The sequence below is a fragment of the Tubulanus polymorphus genome, chromosome 4 (assembly GCF_964204645.1).
Source record: "Tubulanus polymorphus chromosome 4, tnTubPoly1.2, whole genome shotgun sequence".
NCBI classification, from domain to species: domain Eukaryota; kingdom Metazoa; phylum Nemertea; class Palaeonemertea; order Tubulaniformes; family Tubulanidae; genus Tubulanus; species Tubulanus polymorphus.
In genome coordinates this window covers 17313894-17335444 of record NC_134028.1, presented here as the reverse complement: position 1 = coordinate 17335444, position 21551 = coordinate 17313894, and the positions used below count along the sequence as shown (strand labels likewise).

General features: G+C 31.1%; 1 protein-coding gene across 1 annotated transcript in view; it reads left to right on the top strand.

Moving 5' to 3' along the window:
• Positions 1 to 475: 475 nt before the first annotated feature.
• Positions 476 to 21551, top strand: part of LOC141904656 (uncharacterized) — a 41877-nt gene continuing 20801 nt past the window's right edge. Inside the window, exons 1-3 of the mRNA XM_074793288.1 lie at positions 476 to 516; positions 14605 to 14714; positions 18469 to 18598. Of these exons, the coding sequence (XP_074649389.1) occupies positions 14633 to 14714; positions 18469 to 18598 (212 nt within the window). The 5' untranslated portion in view covers positions 476 to 516; positions 14605 to 14632. The remainder of the gene's footprint in view (positions 517 to 14604; positions 14715 to 18468; positions 18599 to 21551) is intronic.

The following is a 21551-nucleotide window of genomic DNA, read 5'->3' as shown; positions in this document are numbered from 1 at the left end:
TGTCATGAAACCCAGCCAAGATATATTTCCATCAAATTAATTCTTTATTGCGCATCAAGTTTGGTAACACAGCAAGCTGGTATGAAAATATACGAGTAGGTTACAGTAAAAGCGACAGGCGAGGTCATGGACATTGGATAACGCATGGTAGGTATGGGAAAATAGAACCATGGTCGAATTGACTACCCCTAGTTCACATGAAATGCGTGGATGAGCTAGGAGGTTAATCCAGCCTCCATTAAAGCATGCTAAATTATATTGACAGCTTTCTATTTTCTAAGTCCTTAATTGATTTCGCCAAACTAATAACAGTATCATTAATAGTCAGACGGGATGCACAACATGTTTTCCCTTTACTGCAATTACAGGTTCCCACAATTTGATGACCCCGATGTTATGCACATACGTAGATATAATGATCGCCCTACCAACTTATATTACGTAATCAGTACAGACACCATTAGTCATCATTTGTAATCGCATAGGCTTAGAACACATCGCACGTCAGTTTTTAAGGTATGTTTTATAGGAAAAAGAAATTCATGTACGTTTTCAAGATTTCTTCAAAGATCAACTATCGCTTGATAAATAGTTTCTGTTTTTAACGATTATGTTAGGCCACACAAAGAAATACCCTAGTTTCTCATCAGATTTTTTTCGGAAAGCGACGAGGGCAGGCGAATTTTATTTCTATTGCTTTTTTATAAAAAAGTTGATATAAAAAGCTCAACCTGACACTTATAGAACAGACGCGGAGGGAAGTTTTTTTACCAATGCCAAACAAATACCAGTTAAGCAAGTAGAACACGCAAATAACTTTAATTAGAATCCCCAAAACCTATAAAATCAAACTATATCGACTCATTTAATCGAAACTGAGACAATCACTTTCGCTAGTTTCGCGCTTCCTCGAGATGAAGTCAAAGGAAACGAAACTGGCGCTGTTTTTTGTCATCGTCAATGTGGATTACCAGCACGTCGAGGATGAGCATACAAACGCCCACAGAAAAAAAGCCACTGTCGTACACTACACAACTATGCGGGCGAGCGGGTTTTAATTTTTTATTAGAAAAAGACGATTGATGCTTTGTCGATGCGCATTTGTCTTTTTGATTTTTATTAGAGGGACGTTTTTCATGATGCGGGCGGCATTTGACTTTCTTGAGAAACTAGAGTATTTCTTTGCGTGGCCTTATGATAAATTTTAGCGATTATAAGTGATAGATTACATATATATTACTGATTCAAAAGTGTAAATTAGGAGAAATTTTTACATCGATTTACAGATTCATCTAGTTTTGAAATCCCGTGCATAAGGTAACGTTGCATCGAGATATCTGGTAAAAAGTAGGTTCAAATGCGGAAATTTACTTCCATGTTCGCCACAGGGGTGCGGCTGATTGATTGAAGGCGTCCTTAATATAGAAATTAAATTTCAGATAGCATCTGATAGCATTTTTAATGATGGTCTGATATTAGCTCGACTGGAATACTTGTTTTATCGTTTATATTGTATCCAAATCTTGATTGATATAAATATCTTGGCTGGGACATGATGGAAAAGAACAGACCAGGCATCACAGAAAACGGGAGAAAACACTTTTTCGTCACTTGTTGTCTATCGTAGGAATCACGATAGAGTTTTACTTGCTTCCTCCAAGCTGCCAAAATGGCTTGAAAAGACTTGAGTGTTTGGATTACGTGACTAGCATGGGGGAGGGGGGGGGGCAGTAAAGTAAGACTGGCCTCCGTTTTGGTATGTTCGCCATAAAGTGATTCGCAAGCCAACCACAAAATAGAGGGGTATGTATCCATTCATTATCACTGCAACCTATGTATGTGCCTGGGGGAGCACCAGTGATCGTAATTATAACGAAAACATCGGCCAGGAAAAATCAACATAGGTGGGATAGCGGAACCAACTGCACTGGCACAGGCACCTGTCCTCACTAACTACATTATACGATGACTTTCCTCGTATACCAATGACATTTCTTGGTTTAGGGCATAGAGAAATAAATGCCACTTTCATCAAAACTGCAAATTCGACTTCCATCATTTCGTAAATCCTTGCCGCCTTCGAGACGTGTTATCTCTTTTACAAAATTGGAAAATCAGCAACCAATAACCTCCTCTGATGTGCAAAAAGCTCTTGGGACCGAGAAGTTTTTTGAGGATTTGACAACAAGGTGTGGGTGGCGTGTCATGAAGGGATTGTACGATCCTTTCCAGATTTGTTATCTTTTAATATGGTATTTTTGTTGTCCGCATTCATACATCGTTGGACGGTATCTAACAGTTCTTCTTAGGCTCTCCCTTTTTTCCCCATACTCTCAATCCAGTTACACAACTTGCTCTCAATGTCTTATCCTAATATGGGCTGTGGGCCACTCTTTTCGATTACTTCAGGCCCTTCAGCTAGTCTGTCTCTTAAAGTAGCCTCTGGTATACCATATGCCCGACTAGATGCCCGAATGATAGTTCCCGTTCTGATAAAGTTTAATCGCTTTTCTAACGTCATCCACGGAATATGATCGCCTATAAGAACCCCTTGCTATCCTAAAACAGTCGATTTTTAACTTTAAACTGAAATCGCCTTAACAACATCCTGTACATTACTTGTAGGTCTAGTTATTTAAATGATATCGACCAAATCTAATTTCGCCTCAATCGTGAGTAGATATGAAAGAGTCCCAACTGATGAAAATTAATACATAATCTAAAATTCATCTGGAAATAGGCCAACAACAAGAATGTGCTTGTGTTCTTGAGATTTTCAATGGAGGTGGTTAAAAATTAGATTTAATCCAATAACACTCCAATTGGGATATTTCCGTTTATCTGGAGTATCAAATTGAGGATTCCACCAATGACATGTTAGGAACCGCCAGGTTCGCTTGTAGATAGTTGTCGTCTGCGTTCGATTCCATCTGCATTTCGAATAGATCTTAATCATCTTTTTTCTTAGATGAATCAATACTTAAGAAAATTACACCGATATACGAGTAGAAGGATGATATATTTGGTGTGTGCTGTGATACTATATGGGATGGGGAGTCTAAAAATCCATTTCAAAGTTCATTGAAAATGAACTAATTTTGACAACGATCGACCTACTTCTCGTCACGCAATCTGGCGGGATACCTGGTTTTGCTACATTCTCAATGAACCCAAATAAAGAAACCATAATACAATTTAAAGATTCTTATGCATTATTCTTTGTACGAAGCATTTTGCCTGAAAATAAATTCAAGTATTGCAAAGTAATCAATATTCTGATTTTTAGTTCTCTTTTCCAGTAAAAATTCAAGTAAAAGGAACATATCCTTCAGGTATAATGGTGTGAAATAAAGTAAGATGGTTAAAACGATCCTTTTATGTCAAATCCACACAAATCATACCAGTTTTTGGCGTAGTGTTTTTTTGCGTACCGTATGCATAGCGTTACCTAAATTTAAGGGAGAAAAAGAATTATTCAAACACGTACTAACCTCATTATTACAAGGAACCGCCAAGTAAAAATTCTTTTGACAGAGTGAATCTACAGAGATCCTGAAATCTAAAAGATGTATAAGAATCATTGCTGTCAAATCATAAGTTTTTTTGGTTAAGGGGGCTCCTAGGTGTTATATTTCTAAAATTTCCAATCACAAGATATTGAATTGAGTGACAAACTAGAACCCCAAGTTAATTTTCAAAATTGTTTTTGGACCAGATTATCCCACGGCCAGTTTGGTGTATAGGAGTAAAATATCAGTTTTTCTCAGAAGTAATAGGGAATATGAGGGTTCATACCAAAGGTCGAAGGGTCGTGCTCATAAAAAATAAATTCTCGTACGCTAAAATTTATTTTTTATTTTTTACTCACTCACCCCTTCAACCTTTAACCTGAACCCCCATATTCCCTATTACTCCTAATAATTTCATATATATGAATAATATATAAATGAATAACTTCTAAAATCAATTTTGATAAAAAATTTGATATTAAAATGGAAGCACTACTAAGAAGTACTACTGTCCAACATGTAAAATCAATATAGATAAATCTCAAAAAGCAAGACATAATAAAACTAAAACACACTTAGAAAATAAATTAAGATTATAATGTAAAGATGATATATTAGAAACTAAATTAGAAGAATTAAAGAATGAATAAGAAATATATAAATGTGATACGTGTAATCAATCATTCAGTAACAAAAGATATTTTAAAGAACATTTAAAATCTAAAAGTCATATTAGAATATATATGAATAATGATATTTTAGGTGAAGATTATTTTGATAATGATAATAATAAACCGAAGACAATTAAAAGAATAAAAGATATTCTAAATAATAAGAAATCATATATGGAAAATGTTAGAAATTATATTAATTCATTAGATAATAAAAAAGATATTGAAATAACTGATGCATTTAAAATTGATATTGGTCCCGCTGCAATCGAGTTTAAATTTCATGAAGGTAAAACATTAGAAGAAAATAAAAAACATTTAGAAAATATGAAAAATATTATAAAAATAATTACAGACGTAGAATATCCTAAAATTAGTATATCCGCTTAAGTTAGATTTTTAGAATCTGAAGATAAACAAATATATAATATAAATTATCATTCACAACATATCATTTCGAAACAGCAAATAGATGATAGGTTAGATAAATTTTATAATGAAATAAAAAGTAAAATAGAAGATAAATATTTTGAAGGATCTGGTTTAATATTCGATGAAATAATATTTATGACTTTACATGTGTACAATACAAAATATAAGTTAACTAAATCAAAACAAATTGATGAAAATAATTTATCATATTATAAAGATGATAATATTAATGGATCAAGTTATATCAAATTACCATTGAAAACTAATGCTATCATAAATGTACAAAATGAAGATAATAAATGTTTTTTATGGACAATAATTAGTTGCTTACACCCAACAGAAGATATTACACATAGTTTTAGATTAACAAATAATAAACAATTTGAAAATAATTATAAGAGAGACAATTATCCTGTTAGAATTAGAAATATTCCAAAAATAGAAAGTGATAATAATCTAAAAATAAATGTATTCGATTTAATTAAATTATCAAATACAAAGGGCAATAAAATTGAACATTATACATTAGAACCTTTATATCTATCAAAAGATTATGATTCAAATGGGGTTATAGATATATTATATTATGAAAATCATTATATGTGGATAAAACAAATAGATGTATTTTTTAGAACAGAAAATGATCACCATAAAATATATCTATGTAGAAAATGTATAACTAAATTTAGTAATGAAAGTGCATTATTAAATCATAAACAATTATGTGAAAATCATGATTATTGTAAAATGATTTTACCAAATGAAAAAGATAAAATATTAGAATTCAAGAAATATAATTACAAGAATAAAGTATTTTGAATCATTAAATAAAGAATTAACTGATCAAGATAGAAAAGAAATATATTATAAAAGAAAGAAATTAAATTCTGAAAATGATTTCTCAGAAGAACCACCAAAAACAAATACTATTAAAAAGATTCATCAATCAGCTGCGTCTTTTGGATTATATATAAAATCAGACTACCCAGAACTAATTGAAAGTGAATATTATCATTATAGAAATGAAAATGTCATCAATCATTTTTGTGACTTATTAATTGAATATGAAATAAAGTTTAATGAAAAGTTAAATGAAAATAAAGAAATTATAATGACAGAAGAAGATAAAGAAGAATTTGAGTTTTCAGATAAATGTTTTTATTGTGAAAAACTATTTAATTTTAAAGATTAAAACGTTAGAGACCATGATCATTTGAATGGAAAGTTTCGAGGCGCGGCGCATGAGAATTGTAACTTACAAGCTAAGAAAATAAATTTTGCTCCAGTAATATTTTATAATTTTTCAGGGTATGATGCTCATTTATTTATCAGACAGCTATGTCATAAAATAGAAGAAATCAATAATGAAATAGCAAGATTAAATTCAAATAGATCAAAAGATAAAATACCAATTTATAAATTTAAAATGTTAGCTAAAACATCTGAAAATTATATATCTTTCCAATTTGGATTCCTAAGATTTATTGATTCATATAGATTTTTAAGTAGTTCATTAGATAATTTATCAAAATCATTAGTTGATGATGAATTAAAGATATTAAAGGAACACTATCCAAATAATAATGATTTTCAATTAATGAGATATAAAGGAGCAATTCCATATACATTTTATAAAAATCATAATGATTTTAATATAACTGAATTATTAAAAGAACAATTTTATGATGAATTAAAAAATGAATATGTTAAAGATGAAGTATATAATAGAACATTGAATATTTGGAATCATTTCAAAATAAAAAAATCATGGACAATTAGTAGATTTATATTTAAAATCAGATGTATTATTATTAACTGATATATTTGAAAGATTTAGAGATGTAAATCTAAAATATTTTAATATTGATCGATGTCATTGTTATTCGAGTCCAGGTTTAACTTGAAATTGTGGTTTAACATTTACAGATATAAAAATGGATTTGTTAACAAATATAGATCAATTATTGTTATTTGAAAAATCTATAAGAGGGAGAGTTTCAGGTGTATTAAGTGATAAATATTTCAATGTGAATGATAATCCTGGCTATAAGTTATTATATATAGACGCAAATAATCTATATGGTTGGGCAATGATGGAACCACAACGTTATGGAGTATTTGAAATAACTGAAGTTTTACAGTATGAAAATAATAATCTAAATGGTTAGAAAAATATATAAATTTTAACACCAAACAGAGAACTAAAGCTAAAACTGATTTCGAGAAAGATTTTTTCAAGTTAATGAATAATGCATTCTATGGTAAGACTTGTGAATTCATAAGAAATAGAAATGATATTGAGTTAGTTAGTAATGGTTTAAAAGAATTAGACATTTACAAACATATCCTAGACTTATTGGTAACAGAATATTTGATGGAAATTTAGCTGCAGTTAAAATGAAAAGAACTTCTATGAAGTTTAATAAACCAATTTATGTTGGAGCTTCAGTTTACGAAATATCAAAATTATTAATGTATGAATTTTACTATAACGTATTACAACCTCATTTTGGGAAAAAGCATACAGAAATTCTATACTTTGATACAGATAGTTTCATATTAAAGATAAAAACTAATAACATAACAGATGATTTACAAACATTAAAACATCACTCCGACTTTAGTAATTATCCAAAAGATCATGAATTGTTTAACAATGATAATAAAAAAAAGTCCTGGTAAATTCAAAGATGAATTAGGAGTTGAAGAAATGATAGAATTTATAGGTATTCGATCTAAGATGTATAGTTATAGAACTAAAGAACATGAAGCCAAAAAGTTAAAAGGAATAATTAAAAGTGTAGTAGAAAAAAACATTCATTTCAAAGATTACATCAATTGTATATTCAATGAAGAAGCAATTATGTTAGAAAACATAAGATGAAATGTTTAAGATCAGAAGATCACGAAGTGTTTATTGAAGAAATAGAAAAAGTTAGTTTGAACCCATTCGATGATAAAAGATATATTTTAGATGATGGAATTCATACAGTTGCTTATGGTTGTAATTTAGATGAATACTTAAAATTTAAAAGAGAAGAAACAAAAGAGAACGAGATAATGAAAAGAATTCTAACGTGTTAATCAAATTTTAATAAAAATATGTATTATAAATGGAGAGTAAACAAACACACAGTGAGAACAACAAATTATTTCTAGATAGAATTAAAGATATAACAAATGTAAAATCTGTAGATTATAAATTCAAAAAGTTAACAGAATTAACAATTCATAAGAAATATCTAATTACAAATATTGATACAGTTACTAACAAATATGGAGATAAATTAGTTATTCACTTAGAATATGAAGGATTAAAAGGAAATACATATAAATTCAGAACATATTTACCAGATAGATTTCATAGGTTATCAAGTGAAGATTTAGAAGAATTATGTTCAGGTGATTTCTATTTCATATATAAAGGTAAGAATGAAAAAGGGCACCATGAAATAGATTTCGAATAAGAAAATATGTAAAATAAATGGTAGAATTAAAAGAATATAGAATATTTGTTGATTCAAGAAGACATACAAATTACAAATCTCATAATTCACAAATACAATTAGATAGGGAATTTAAAAAGTGTGTGGATTTAAAATAAGTAAATATAAGTTTATGTAACTCATTTTACAATATATCGAATAAAACTATTGAACATAGAGCCTTTTTAATACATTATCGCAAGAAATTAATAGAAAAGCCTGGTACGAGTTAGGTAGTAATTCCAGGTTTAGTATAAGATTTTCAAAGAGTGAGAGTTCTGATAAAATTAAGATAAGGTTGACTAATAGTGAAAAACATAAATCTATGGTAAAAAAAACTTATAGCAAAAATGTTAGGAATTCCACCAGATAGATCTTTTACAAATATTGATGCTACAACAAACTTAATACCTTACACGCATTTACACGCATTTTTATATTTATTGCAATTTAATTGATGCTACAAAAACATTCGAAGCAACTAAAGATACAACTTGTAATTCTGGTAAATTAAATATTTTACCATTGAAGAATGTTAAAGAATTTGGAATGCAAATAAATTATAATCTAACAGAATGTGATTTTAAGCATTGCATTTCACAATTCAATAATTTTAAGTCAGAAGTAAGAAATCACAATGGATATTTAATTGATTTGAATAACTGTCCTGTAATTTATGAATTAGTTATAAGATGCAAAGAGTAATTCTTTTGATATATAAATGAATATAACTGTTGGGCCAAGTATATGTTTTGGGTTTGATTTTAAACATGGTAAAGAAATGAGAATTAAACTAAATGATGTAATTACTGATATTCAAAGTAAATCATTTAACAATGCATCAATAATTGAAAAAGAAAATTATAATATAGAAAAAGTAATTGATTTAATCAAGACATCTTTAGAATATTATGAATTAAAAGAAGATGGAATTATTGATGATATTAAACAAATAATAACTGAAATATATGATAATCATAAAAGAAGTAATATTATAAATGTTGAAATAATCATAACTAAGATAATTAAATATTTTGAAGATAGTAATTTTTTATTAATAAATGACTGATAATAAGTGGAAAATAACTGGTTTATATAATGGAGCATTATTATCAGTGGGAACTGTTGGTTATTCAATGGTATTAAAAAAAGTATTTCAAATGGGAAGTGTTAATGTTGATAGATTTGATATAAATGATATTTTAAAATTAACGTTAGCAGTTACTTTATCTAATTTAACTATTGATTATTTAGAAAAACAGAAATATATTCCTTCTATATAAATGCGTAATTTTTTTACTAAATAAATGGCTTCTGCAATTATAACTATTATAGGGTCAGCAATAGTTAACGCTTTAGCATTTACTGGTGGTGGATATTTATTTAAGCATATTGATAAAAATGGATCATAAACAGAACAAAAAAGACATAATTTGGCCTTAGAAAAATATAATAAAGCAGCAGAAGAATATAGAGAAAAAAGACAAAACTATATGGATTATATTAACAAAGAATTATATGATCAGAAAATTACGAAAAACTTATTATGAGTTTATATAATGCAGTAACAAATAAAGAAAAATTACATCTATACAAACCCAAATTATCAGATTATTATACCCCAAGTAGTGAACAGAAGAAATATGAAATAATTTGGATTTTAGGTGGAACAGTTATTGTTATATTTGTAGCATATAAATTTTACTAATTAGTATTTTTTTGCTAAATAAATGGATGATAAAGTTGATAATATTGATATTATTCCTCATGATATTAATAAAACTAAATTAAAATTATATTTGGAAAAACAAATATTAGAATTTGAAAATGATTTAAAAGTTTAAAAGAAAAAATATTTGAAATCTAAAATTATATATTATTTTATTATCAGTGGTTCAGTTACAATTAGTTATGTTATAACATTTCTAGCAATATTCAGTCCATTAACACCTAGCTATTGGTGTGTTAGGATTATGTTCAAGTGTATTAACCGGCATAAGTTCAAAATTAAATATAAAAAGTTATAAAGAAAAAATAAAATCTAATATAAAAGAAATAAATAAATTAAAAAATACATTAGATTATATAATAAGTTTAAATGGTAATATAACAGTTGAAGATAAATTATAAAAAGAATTAGACTAAGTTAATTATTAATTTTTTAATTATATAAATGGCAGATAGTTTTCCAAAAGCTTTTCAATATAATAAATCAATTGAATATAATATTCCAGCAATAGGTTTTAATAAAGATATTTCATATAGAAATGAATTTTTAGATTCATTAATTAATTTAGATATTTTTGTTACTGAAACTAATAATTTTAATGCAAAGATGGAAAATATATTCAATATTTACGTAATTATTTTTAAAAATTTAAATGAGGCAAAACAATGGTTATTAAAATCTAATATGAAGTATTGGCAGAATCAATTAAATTTTGCTGTTTATTGTGCAACAACAGGGTGTGGTATAAGTTGGAATGATCATTTAAATAAACCAAGTTTACCATTAATATTATCACTTTTTAGATTTCATACATATTTTCAAATAAGATTAATATGAGATGAATTAGAATGTCCTTTACCAGGTTCAAAATATTTTAATGAACTAAATAATAATATTAATTTTTCTATGTAAAATAATAACAAATTCAGATTTAAGAACACTAAATTGGAATGAATTACCAAAATATTATAATAATATACAACAACAAAACAATAATGGATGGATTGATTTTATTTTAGAAATAGTGAAGGATTTACTAAAGCTGGAATACAGAGAATAAATAAATCTATAAGAATATATTTAATTTGTATTTTAGGTGCGCAAGTTGAAACAAGATCACCAATCGTTGAAAATGATAATACTTCATTTGACGCGCAGAAACAATTTAAAGTTTTATTTGAAGATTCAATTCATAATGATAAAAATAGATCGATTCCAGAAAATATAGTTAGGTACCAAAATTATTTAGATAAATCACATATTAGATTAAATTATTGTATTGGTTCCAATTTATTAATTATTTCTAATGATTAAGTTTTAAAAATGGGAAATATAATTGGTTATAATAATCTAATTAAAACTGCAACAATAAATAATTCATTTGGATTAAATGATATAAATAAAAAGATTATTACTGCTCCAAAATTAATGGAAGGCGAAAAAAATAAAAAACATATTCAATCAACAGAAACTTAAACTAAGAATATTAAATTAGATTAAATTAGATAATGATTCTAAAATAAAAGATTACAATACTACAGAAAATATAAAAACTGATATTATTCAACATGAAATAATTAAAACTAATAATGATAATAAATCACATGAAAATACTTAATTAGCTATAACTTGTATAGGAATTTAATAGGAGGAATGTTATATTTTAAATTTTAATTATTTTATTATGTATATGGATGTAAAAGGTGGAGAAGCTTATGAAATGGGAGAAATGGGAAATAATAATGATGTCAATACTAACAATGATGATTATGTGTCTGCTGATACTAACATTGATAATGATAATGAAACGGCATATAATTCTAATTTAGCAAATAGTGGTTCTAAAGCCCCATCAACAGACGAGTTTGATAGAAATGCTGAACAGAGAATAAATCCCGAAAATGTAAATCCACACCCTAATCATTGTTATCTATCGCGTCTTTGCGTCGAATTATAAAACGGGGGTGAATTTTTACGGCGGGAAACTTTCTTGGGGATTTGATCGGGATTGTCCGGGGGCAATTGTCGGGGGGGGGGGCAATAGACCTGGAGACAATTGTCCGGGGGAATTGTCCTGATACCGTCGTTGCACAACAGGATTCGTTAGCCCGATGGAATCTCGAGCCCGAATTAGCCCAGCACAACAACGACAACCGGACACAATAACTTCTGACGCTAAGTTGCTGAACACTGTATCCTAACGTGACGTTTACCGGGGATATATGTATACGTTCCCACTGTCCAAGGGGCGCACCTAGCTATGCACACATCATCTCAACTCGGCGTGGCGGTATATTTTCGACCCTCTGTCAAGTTAGAGTAAAAGAGGCGACGAAATTTTGTCGATTTGCCACTGAAAGATTTGCCACTGGGATTTGCCAATATAATTTTTGGGACATATTCATATTTCAGCAATATTTTAGAACAAGTCGGCTTAATTTGTCGATTTACCACAAAAAAGATTGCGATATGCCGCCATATTAATGCGCCAATTTGTGGCGATTAAAACAAGTAGTCAAAAATGACGGAAGCAATTTCAGTCATCGAAATAATCTCGACTTGAAAAATAATAAATCGACGAAAAGATGCGATATATAACGATTAAATGGGTCATGAAGAGGTTTTGAAAACAATTTTAAATCTAATTTTTTTGTATAAAACGTTCACCGTATGCATTTATGTTAGTCTCGTGAAAAAACTTTTAAAATATCTTTATCCAAACTCGAGAAAAGCCCGTAGCAACGGCCCTAGCAACAGGATGCTCGCGTTTGCGCGGTGATGTTGATGACGTCATTCTGAGAACACATCACCTGCAGCACACTCAGAAGCGTTATTATACAATGCTCATTTTCGTTGAATATCGCGCTAATTTTACCGTCTTTTGAATACCTTGGCTGCGTGTAGCTATGAACTGTACCCACAAAGGCAGCGACAAATTTTAGTGGCCGAAACCAAAGATTTGGCCCCAAGATTATGGACCGTAGGAGCGAGAACACCCGGCCTGTGTGTAAATAGCTTTACACTTTAGAGAAAGATTCTATTACGGCAAATATTACGGCACACATAAACTTGGATACACAAAATTTATGTTTTTATCATCTAAGAGCCTTTTATCCTGCTAAGTGACGCTATTTTCGCGAATTAAATACGCAGTAAGAGATACGCGCTTTCCACTGCATATAGTACTGGCTTTCCCTAGTGACCCACATCGCTGTAGTATGTACAACATACTGACTGTATGTATGCAGCACACATTACTATTACACGGCCGGGATGGCGCAGGCTGGGCTGGGTTTCAGAAACAAATTCACGGTTTCAGGACGCTTTTATGGTCCAGTACTGGATAAAAATGTCTCTACCCACAGAAATATCTGTGATGTCTATATTGGTCATCCCCTCCGCGTGGTTTTTACAGAGGGAATGACTTAATGACGATGACCGAATGCTCGCTGCTCCAGACGTAGAAATACGCTGTACACTATAGTCACAAATTCCTTCGTTCTAAGGCATCGGGTCTAAATTAAATGAAATAATTTCGACTGTCTATTAATACCAACTGTTGGCTTCCTAAATATCAGACGTTTGATTGGAATCTGATGTATTTGAGTCATTATTTTGCACTTATCACTGTTAGTATCGCCCGTTTCTATACACTACACCATGTTGTTTTGGTTTGGGTTCTCAGAATGTTGTCACACTTCCGGGTTGGGAAGGAATCAGCGCGGCCGATCAAAAGCCCCATTTCAACACTAATTGAAGAATTAAAAATTAATTTCTTGACCACTAAATCAATAAATAGGGTATAATTGATGATAAAAAATACTTTTAGCCATATCTCAAAAACCTCTTCATGACCACTTTAAGCATCGGAAATATGTCGATTTTATTAGATGTCGCACGACAACAACAGGCGCTTATACGCTTCCGCAAGCTTCAGTATTTATTGCTTGCGTAATAAATCGCGATATATCGCGTTTTGTTGATAAAATTTTCAACTAAACGCGGTAATAGATGGTTTTACACGACACGAGTTCCAAATACGTTTTTGTACCCCACACCTCCACGAGACTTACGAGGGACCTGTGATCCTAGTCACGTTGGCAAGATGCTTTAGTAACCCAGGATGAGCAGCAACCAGGGGCCGGTTCCATAGTCGAGATTTAAGTCCGAATGTTATCGGCAAAAAGTCTAAAGGGGTCACAGTTTTCCCGGATATGTCATTGAAAAAATAACAGAAATAGTTAAGGACCTACACTCGCTGCTTGTTATGATTGGTTTGATATTTTTTGTAAGTTTCCATCATTCAAACCATACTGGGTTTTAAGTTTACAGATTAATCCTCTGTGGCATTTTACTTTGTCGAATTCCACGCTACTGCACCGGAGAACGGTAAAAACTTGAAGTGTCATTTTTGATTATATTTAAATTATAACAGTTATGATAACAATAATGATAATGCAAAGCTCAAACAAAAATTAAGTGAGTTCCGAGTAGGAAAAAGCCAATTACATTAGCTGTTTAGCGTATGTTACGTATGTGAACTATCGTATGAACATAAGCATTCGACAAATTAGCGCTACGTGAAATTTGAGCATGGTTCTTTCCAAACCGTGGTTTTTTGAAAGCTTTAATATCCAACGTCAGGGCATCACGTTGAGTACGTATGTTAAAAAAACATAAGTAAATAATTATAAAAAATGGGAACGAAGAATGCGAATGATCTCAAATGTATGGCGAATAATCCATGGTTTACATGTACTTGTCCTGTGTTCTTTCAGTGAAACTCTTGGTAAATTAGTTATAAAGATGATCAAGGCAGTTTTGGTGCTGTTGACATTAGGAATCGTCTGTCTGTTAGAATCTGAATCGTTGGACTTTCTTTCTAGTGGTAAGTCTATTTAAAGATTCATTGCTTCTCAAAAGTAACCCCCCAGCCGATTTTATTCTATCTTTGAGAGTAAAACCAAAGTCATCTTTCAGGCCAGGTACCCATTTATTCCAAGGTGGAGACAGGCAATGGGGATAGTAATTGTAGATATTGGGGTTTAACTCAAAGGTCGAATTTTGAAAAATATAAAGAATATCATTATTTTTTTATCACAATCATAACAAATTTCAAATTTATTGATTACTCCGCGGGCCTCGCTCCGCTCTTTTCAACCATTGAGTTTAAACTTCAATATTTACAACAACTCTAATAATTTCATAAATATAATATCAATATGATATTTATATATATGATATTTATATAATGTATAATATATTTATTCGAGAATCAATTTAAATAAAAAATGTACATATTATGGAGAGTAAACAAACACAAAGCGAAAATAAAAGAATCATTTCTAGATAGAATTAAAGATACTACAAATGTTCAATCTGTAGATTATAAATCTAAAAAGTTTATTGACATAATATAAGAAATATTTAATTACAAATATTAATATAATTACAAATAAATATGGTGATAAATTAGTAATACATTTATAATATGAAGGACGGAAAGCAAATAAATATAAATTCAGAACGTATTCACCTGATAGATTTCACGTTTCAGAATTTGTTACTGAATCATATCAATTCATCAACTGATTGGAAATCTCGGTGTGAAATTTTCTGATTATATGATTATTTATTAATACAAGAGGACTTCAAAGTCCTGAGGTTCGAAGAAGCAAAGTCTGATGTATAACTTATAAATTACATAAAAGAAAGGCAAATTATGAAAAAGAAATTAATATTCCATTAGAGAAGTTTGCTTGAAAAAATTCAATTTGTTCGCCGTTTGCATTGCGCACGTGGTAATGTTATCGTTTACATCTGACGTCATCGATAAAATGAGGCACGCAGCTGATCCTGCCTGTCAATCAACATAATTGGTTTCCACTAAAAATGTGCTTACTTGAAAAACTATGTTGTGTATCAATCTGGAATTTTCGGCACAATATCCGATGCTAAATACCTTGCTTTAAAGGTTTATTTGGTGTAAATCGGATCAAAAATGTTTCAAATATATTGTTCATAACTTTTGAAGTGGAGGCCGGTAGCGGTGTCGTGTGTAAGGCTGTACGCACGGGTACTGGCGCTTACAACAGACGCAGCATTGATGGTGTGTTCTTCTGCTGCTTTTTATCATAAAAAAATATCAATTCTTTACATCTTGAAGCTAATTCATAAATTACAGGAAAATTGTTTAAATCAATCAAATATCCATTATGATTTCTAATTTCTAACTTAAATTATTGAATTGAGAAATGCAAGGTTTAAAATCACATTCTGATAAATTATGATTTATTTGCGTTCCAAACATTTTTCAATGGTGAAATATTAAAAAATACTAGAATTACAAGTTATACTTTGATTTGCTTCAAATGTTTTCGTAGGATCAATCAAATTACAATAAACATTAAAATGTGTAAAGGTATTTAAATTTGGTGTAGTATCAACATAATGTATCCGTACATCTGGAGTTATTCCTAAAATTTTAGCTAATGGTTTTTAAACTAATAATTATTCTCATTTTAACAGAGCTATCACTTTTAATGAGTCTTAGTCCAAATCCAGCAGATGCACCCATTTTTGACCGAGCTCTTCTATTAATTTCTAAAGATAATGTACCTAAATTATATAAATCCTGGTTTTAGATATAGATAAAACCATTTATTTTTATTTCTATCATGAATTAAAAAGACTCTTATGTTCAATAGTTTTATCCGATACATTATAAAAAGAGTTACATAAACTTTCATTTACTAACTTCAAATCAACGCAATTTTTAAATTCTCTATCTAATTATTGTATTAGTAAATTATGAATGAAATTTATGATTTATAAGTTTTCTAGAATCTACATATATTCTATATTCTTTTAATAAATCTAATAAATAGATCACTTTTTCATCTTCACTTTTATTATATCAAAAAGAGCTAAAATCGAAAAAAAAAATATTTACAAAATTTATTTTAATTCAATATCTCACTACTTTTATATCTATATGGGGCAATATTTAATTTATTTCAGTTACTTGATATCTTTTTTTAATTATTTCATATTATTCAGATTCAATAGATTCTATTAAATGACACCGATCTTCATCTTTTCCATCATATTTCAAATGAAAATGATTATTACTTAAATCTCCCAATTCTTCATCTGTTAATTGAATATATCTTTCAGGTAATACAGTTCTGCATTTATGCACGCTGTTTAATCCTTCATAAATTGAATGCGCACTCATTCTGTTCCCATATTTGGTATAAATTTTTCTAGTTTATTAATATGATATTCATCATCTTCTGATAAATCATTTAATTTTCTAAATGAAAATTCTAATTTTTGGGCCCGAATCTTGCATTTAATTTATTCACAGTTATTCACAGCAACCTGTGATTTGGATATTATCAGAGCCTTTCTTCTTTATTTATTAATGAAATAACGTCACAAACTTTCAGATTCTCATTTGATTTTCTCAGTCTACCGTAAACCGATCAACGCTGAAGCATATCTCCATTTCTTTTCGTTTACTACTAAATCAATCAAAATTGGTCTCGCTCAAGGCCTCTTTCTCGGTGCACTACAGATCTGCGTTGAAACCTTCCTTTCGGCTGCATTTGACCAATCCAACTCTCTTAAAAAACTTGCTTACCCTGATCACATATTGAAAATCGCTATTTCTAAGGCTAAATGTACATTCCTAAATTCTAAACTTCCAGAAGATAAAAAAACATTTAGAATTCATTGTAGTTCCATATATACCTTTTTTTTAAAAGTCTTGTCCCTCTCTCCCTTTATTGGAATAACAAACCATTTTCACGTATGAAAACAAAATTAGCAAGACTTTTGTAAAAAAACAATCAATCTAAACCATTGGACTGCTAATCACCGCTTATTTCCGCTGGCCCTCTAACCTAAATACTGATAAAGGTTAAAGAGCATATGCCATCAAAATAGAATATTATGAAACATTCAAATCGGCAATTTCAGCACGTCCTCACTGTTATTGTTTATCTTAGCAGGTGCGTGTTTCTGACGTCATCTCTGACAAACGCTCGCGGCTTTCAGTCATTTCACTACACATTTCATGCGATATTTTATCGTTTTGCGAGTGATTTGAATTAATTAACTCTTACCATTGTATATATAGCGTTGCTACCGTTGTATATGACATGACAATCGTATATCAGTGAGCAGCGCTGTATGTCAGTGAATACGGTGAACAAATGGTGTTTATTTTATTGATTATACATAGGCTACGCGTAAGAGCGCGCACACGTGCTTGTGTTGATTGTCATAGGTAACATCATAAATAGCGCCACCCGTGGGTTGAATATGAACTATACGCACGGAGTGAAGGATAAATGGATGACTATTCCGCTAACTATTATGGCTAATTCGTGCTCCTTTTTTCAATAAGTAACTCTCACGTCGGTCTATGTATACTAAAGTTTCTTCTGGTTAAGAATTCGCGAAAAGAACAATTTTGATGGCCCTTTAATACCGTATCATACAAATGTAACAATGATTATAAACGTGTGCATCTTCCTTTATCCTCATTTAATTCCCTGCTGTAAGTTATCAAATTAGCTGAAATGAGCTGGTTCCGATGATTCCTACTCATCTATGACACCAATCTAAATTTATAGATAAATGCAACGAGTTGTTTCCCGATGAAACGCATCTGAATGCAGCAACTGGTAAACACGAGATTTTTGTTAAAGAAGGATGTAAAACATGCGTTTGCGAGTCAGATAAACAGATGGGCGTATGTAACAGGTAGATTCATTATGCTAAGATTAATTCTTGTATATATTCTCTTCGAAATAACAAATATTAGGGAGCATCTCAAAATTTCAATAGTTCCCTCAATTAGAATAACTGCCTAATTGGTTTTAGCCCCCACCCCACCCCCCTTGATTAGACACATGCCAAAATTGGAACTATTTTCTAATGAGAGACCACAGGACATTGTCACGTGTGTTTGATCACAACTTTTAATTGAAAAATATACATACATACACGCGCACACACGCACACGCACGCGCACACGCACGCACGCGCGCACACACACACACACACACATATATATATATATATATACACACACACACACACACACACGTACGTACGTACGTACGTACGTATATATATATATATATATATATATATATATATATATATATATATATATATATATATATATATATATATATATATATATATATATATATAATATACATATCGATACATATCGATAAACAGCGGAAAGCCTCAACCCCCCACCCCCTTCAGCGAGTTATTCTAATTGAAGTAACTTTCGAAATTTTGAAATGCTCCCTAACGATAACGGGATTCTGTAGCCTGCCGTGTACTCGTCGTATGTGAGCGTAGGGTTGACTCGCGAGTGCTTAAAAGACGATGTTATGACTTTTGTATGATAATCAGTTTTCTAGTTTACATCGTACATTATGAAATATCCTTGTGTGTACTAGTTTTTGTCACAATTGATTACTTTGCTACATCATAAAAGGCTTCACATTTGCCTGCTTGGGGCTGAATCTGTTTCTGCGCATTGCTACTGACGTTTGGACTGTTGACCTCTGTTTGTATAAAGGAGAATTTTATGACTCCCAATTTAGGTAGGTTTTTCTATTAATATGATATTTTGAAAATACTTTGTCCATTTAAATTAAAACATTTTCATTATTTTATTTGCAGTAGTTAATCGCTAGTTGGATACTAAGATGATAAAAGTGCATTAATACTTCTCTAAAAAGTTGAGTTTTAAATTTCATGGCGAAAATTATTAACTAAATTGCCATGGCAACAGAAAAAGAACGATTGTGTTAAGTCGGTATGGCGGCGGGATTCGAACCTGACAGGTATAGGCTATTGCGTTCGATTTCGTAACGAACAAAATCCGCCCACGAGATCCGTCCACCATTTCGAACGTCGAACGGCCGTAAATAGATGCTGGGAAAGACTGCTCCCAAGAATACCTATCGATCACAGTGCCTATCAACCAGGAAGAAGCACCACAGAGCAAGTAGCTGCACTAAAACTACTTTCCGAGAAAGCGATTGCATCAGAAGGATACGATATCTACCTTCTTACGCTTGATGTGAGCAAAGCGCTTGACACAGTAGACTGAAACAAACTTCTGGAAGATCTCTACCAAATACTAAATCCAGACGAGTTTCACTTAATGCACATCCTGATTACAGACCTCGGCCTTCAAATACGAATCGGAAATACAACAGGGACAAGTTTCATCACCAAGAAAGGTATCCTACAAGGTGACTGCCTCAGCGCTGTACTCTTCATTTACCTAGCAATTACACTCAACCCTTAAGAGAATCACAAGGATCGTAGCTACTGCAAGAAAACAACTGACACCTGCGTAAAAGAACTACGAAATCATAATTACAAAATTAGAGGAACGGAAGATTTCTTTGAAATAGGCCTAGAGCCTAAATACAAATTGTACCTTCAATTTCAAAACTCAGAGCTCTAGAAACCAACGAGACGAAAACGGAAGAACATACTGGGCCTATATCTAGGGAGAGTGAAGAAAACTGGAAAAAGTGTAAAATGCTTGGCTCTTTATTGGACACGGAATCAGACATCAACAGAAGGAAACATCTAACTCTGAACGGTTATAACACTTTAAAAGATATTTTTAAAAGCAGAACAGTTAGCATGGAAACGAAAATCCGAACTTTTAATGCCTATCTCAGTAGAATATTTCTGTATAACAGCGAACTATGGACTAACATAAAACTGCATAAAAGAACTGCATACAAGAACGGATACTGTGCCTGGAGTAAAATCATAGAAGACGACTAACTTGGCTTGGACATCTGATGCGTCTACCATCTGAAACACCAGTACGTAAAGCACTACGAGAGGCCTTGAGACCAACTGAAAGACCCAGAGGACGACTCCGTAAAACCTAGCTGTCAAACATAACAAGATCTTTCTATGATTTGCATAAACCTCAACAATAGAACACCAGAAATTGAAATCATAAAACAAATTACCCGGTACTACAGATCGTGAGCAGTGGAGAAACTAAGTACACAACATCTTGGCGCAGCGGCGCTTGCTGATGTAACTGATGATGCTGATGAACCGCCGTTTTTTCAGTTTGTCTATTGTCTACATTTATTTTTATCAAAAGGTAAGTAACATCATATATTTAAATTGCTAGATCGCATTAGAGCGCTGGACGAAAAGCCTGTTGAAATGAGCAATTATAGGCTAGACGAGGCAACGAGCCATCCCTCTCTACGGCTCTCTAAACCAATTCAAATTCAAATATAGTTTTTACTTTTTATGCTTACGCCCTAAACGTGAAGTGATTTACCACCCCACACTACTGGCGCTATTGTACTTTCGTATCTCCTCCCAAAATGGTTTATTTTAGATATTATTGGGAAATAAAAGTCAGTTTAGATTCGAATCCAGATTTTGAAACACTTTTCGTTCAGCGGGTATAGAACAAACTACTGTCATGGACTTGATTTCATGTAAAATTCAATTTGTTACTGGGTTGCACTTTTCATAGGTTGGCAACCCCGCGCCTTGAAGTCCTTTCTTTACCCTGGATCCATTGGTTTAAGCACGTGTGGTGCTCCGTTGAATTTCCTCCAGATCTATATGCAAAGAATAATTAAAATTAGCTCAAATAAGCTTTATATACACCTGGCAGACCGGATTTTATTCTTAG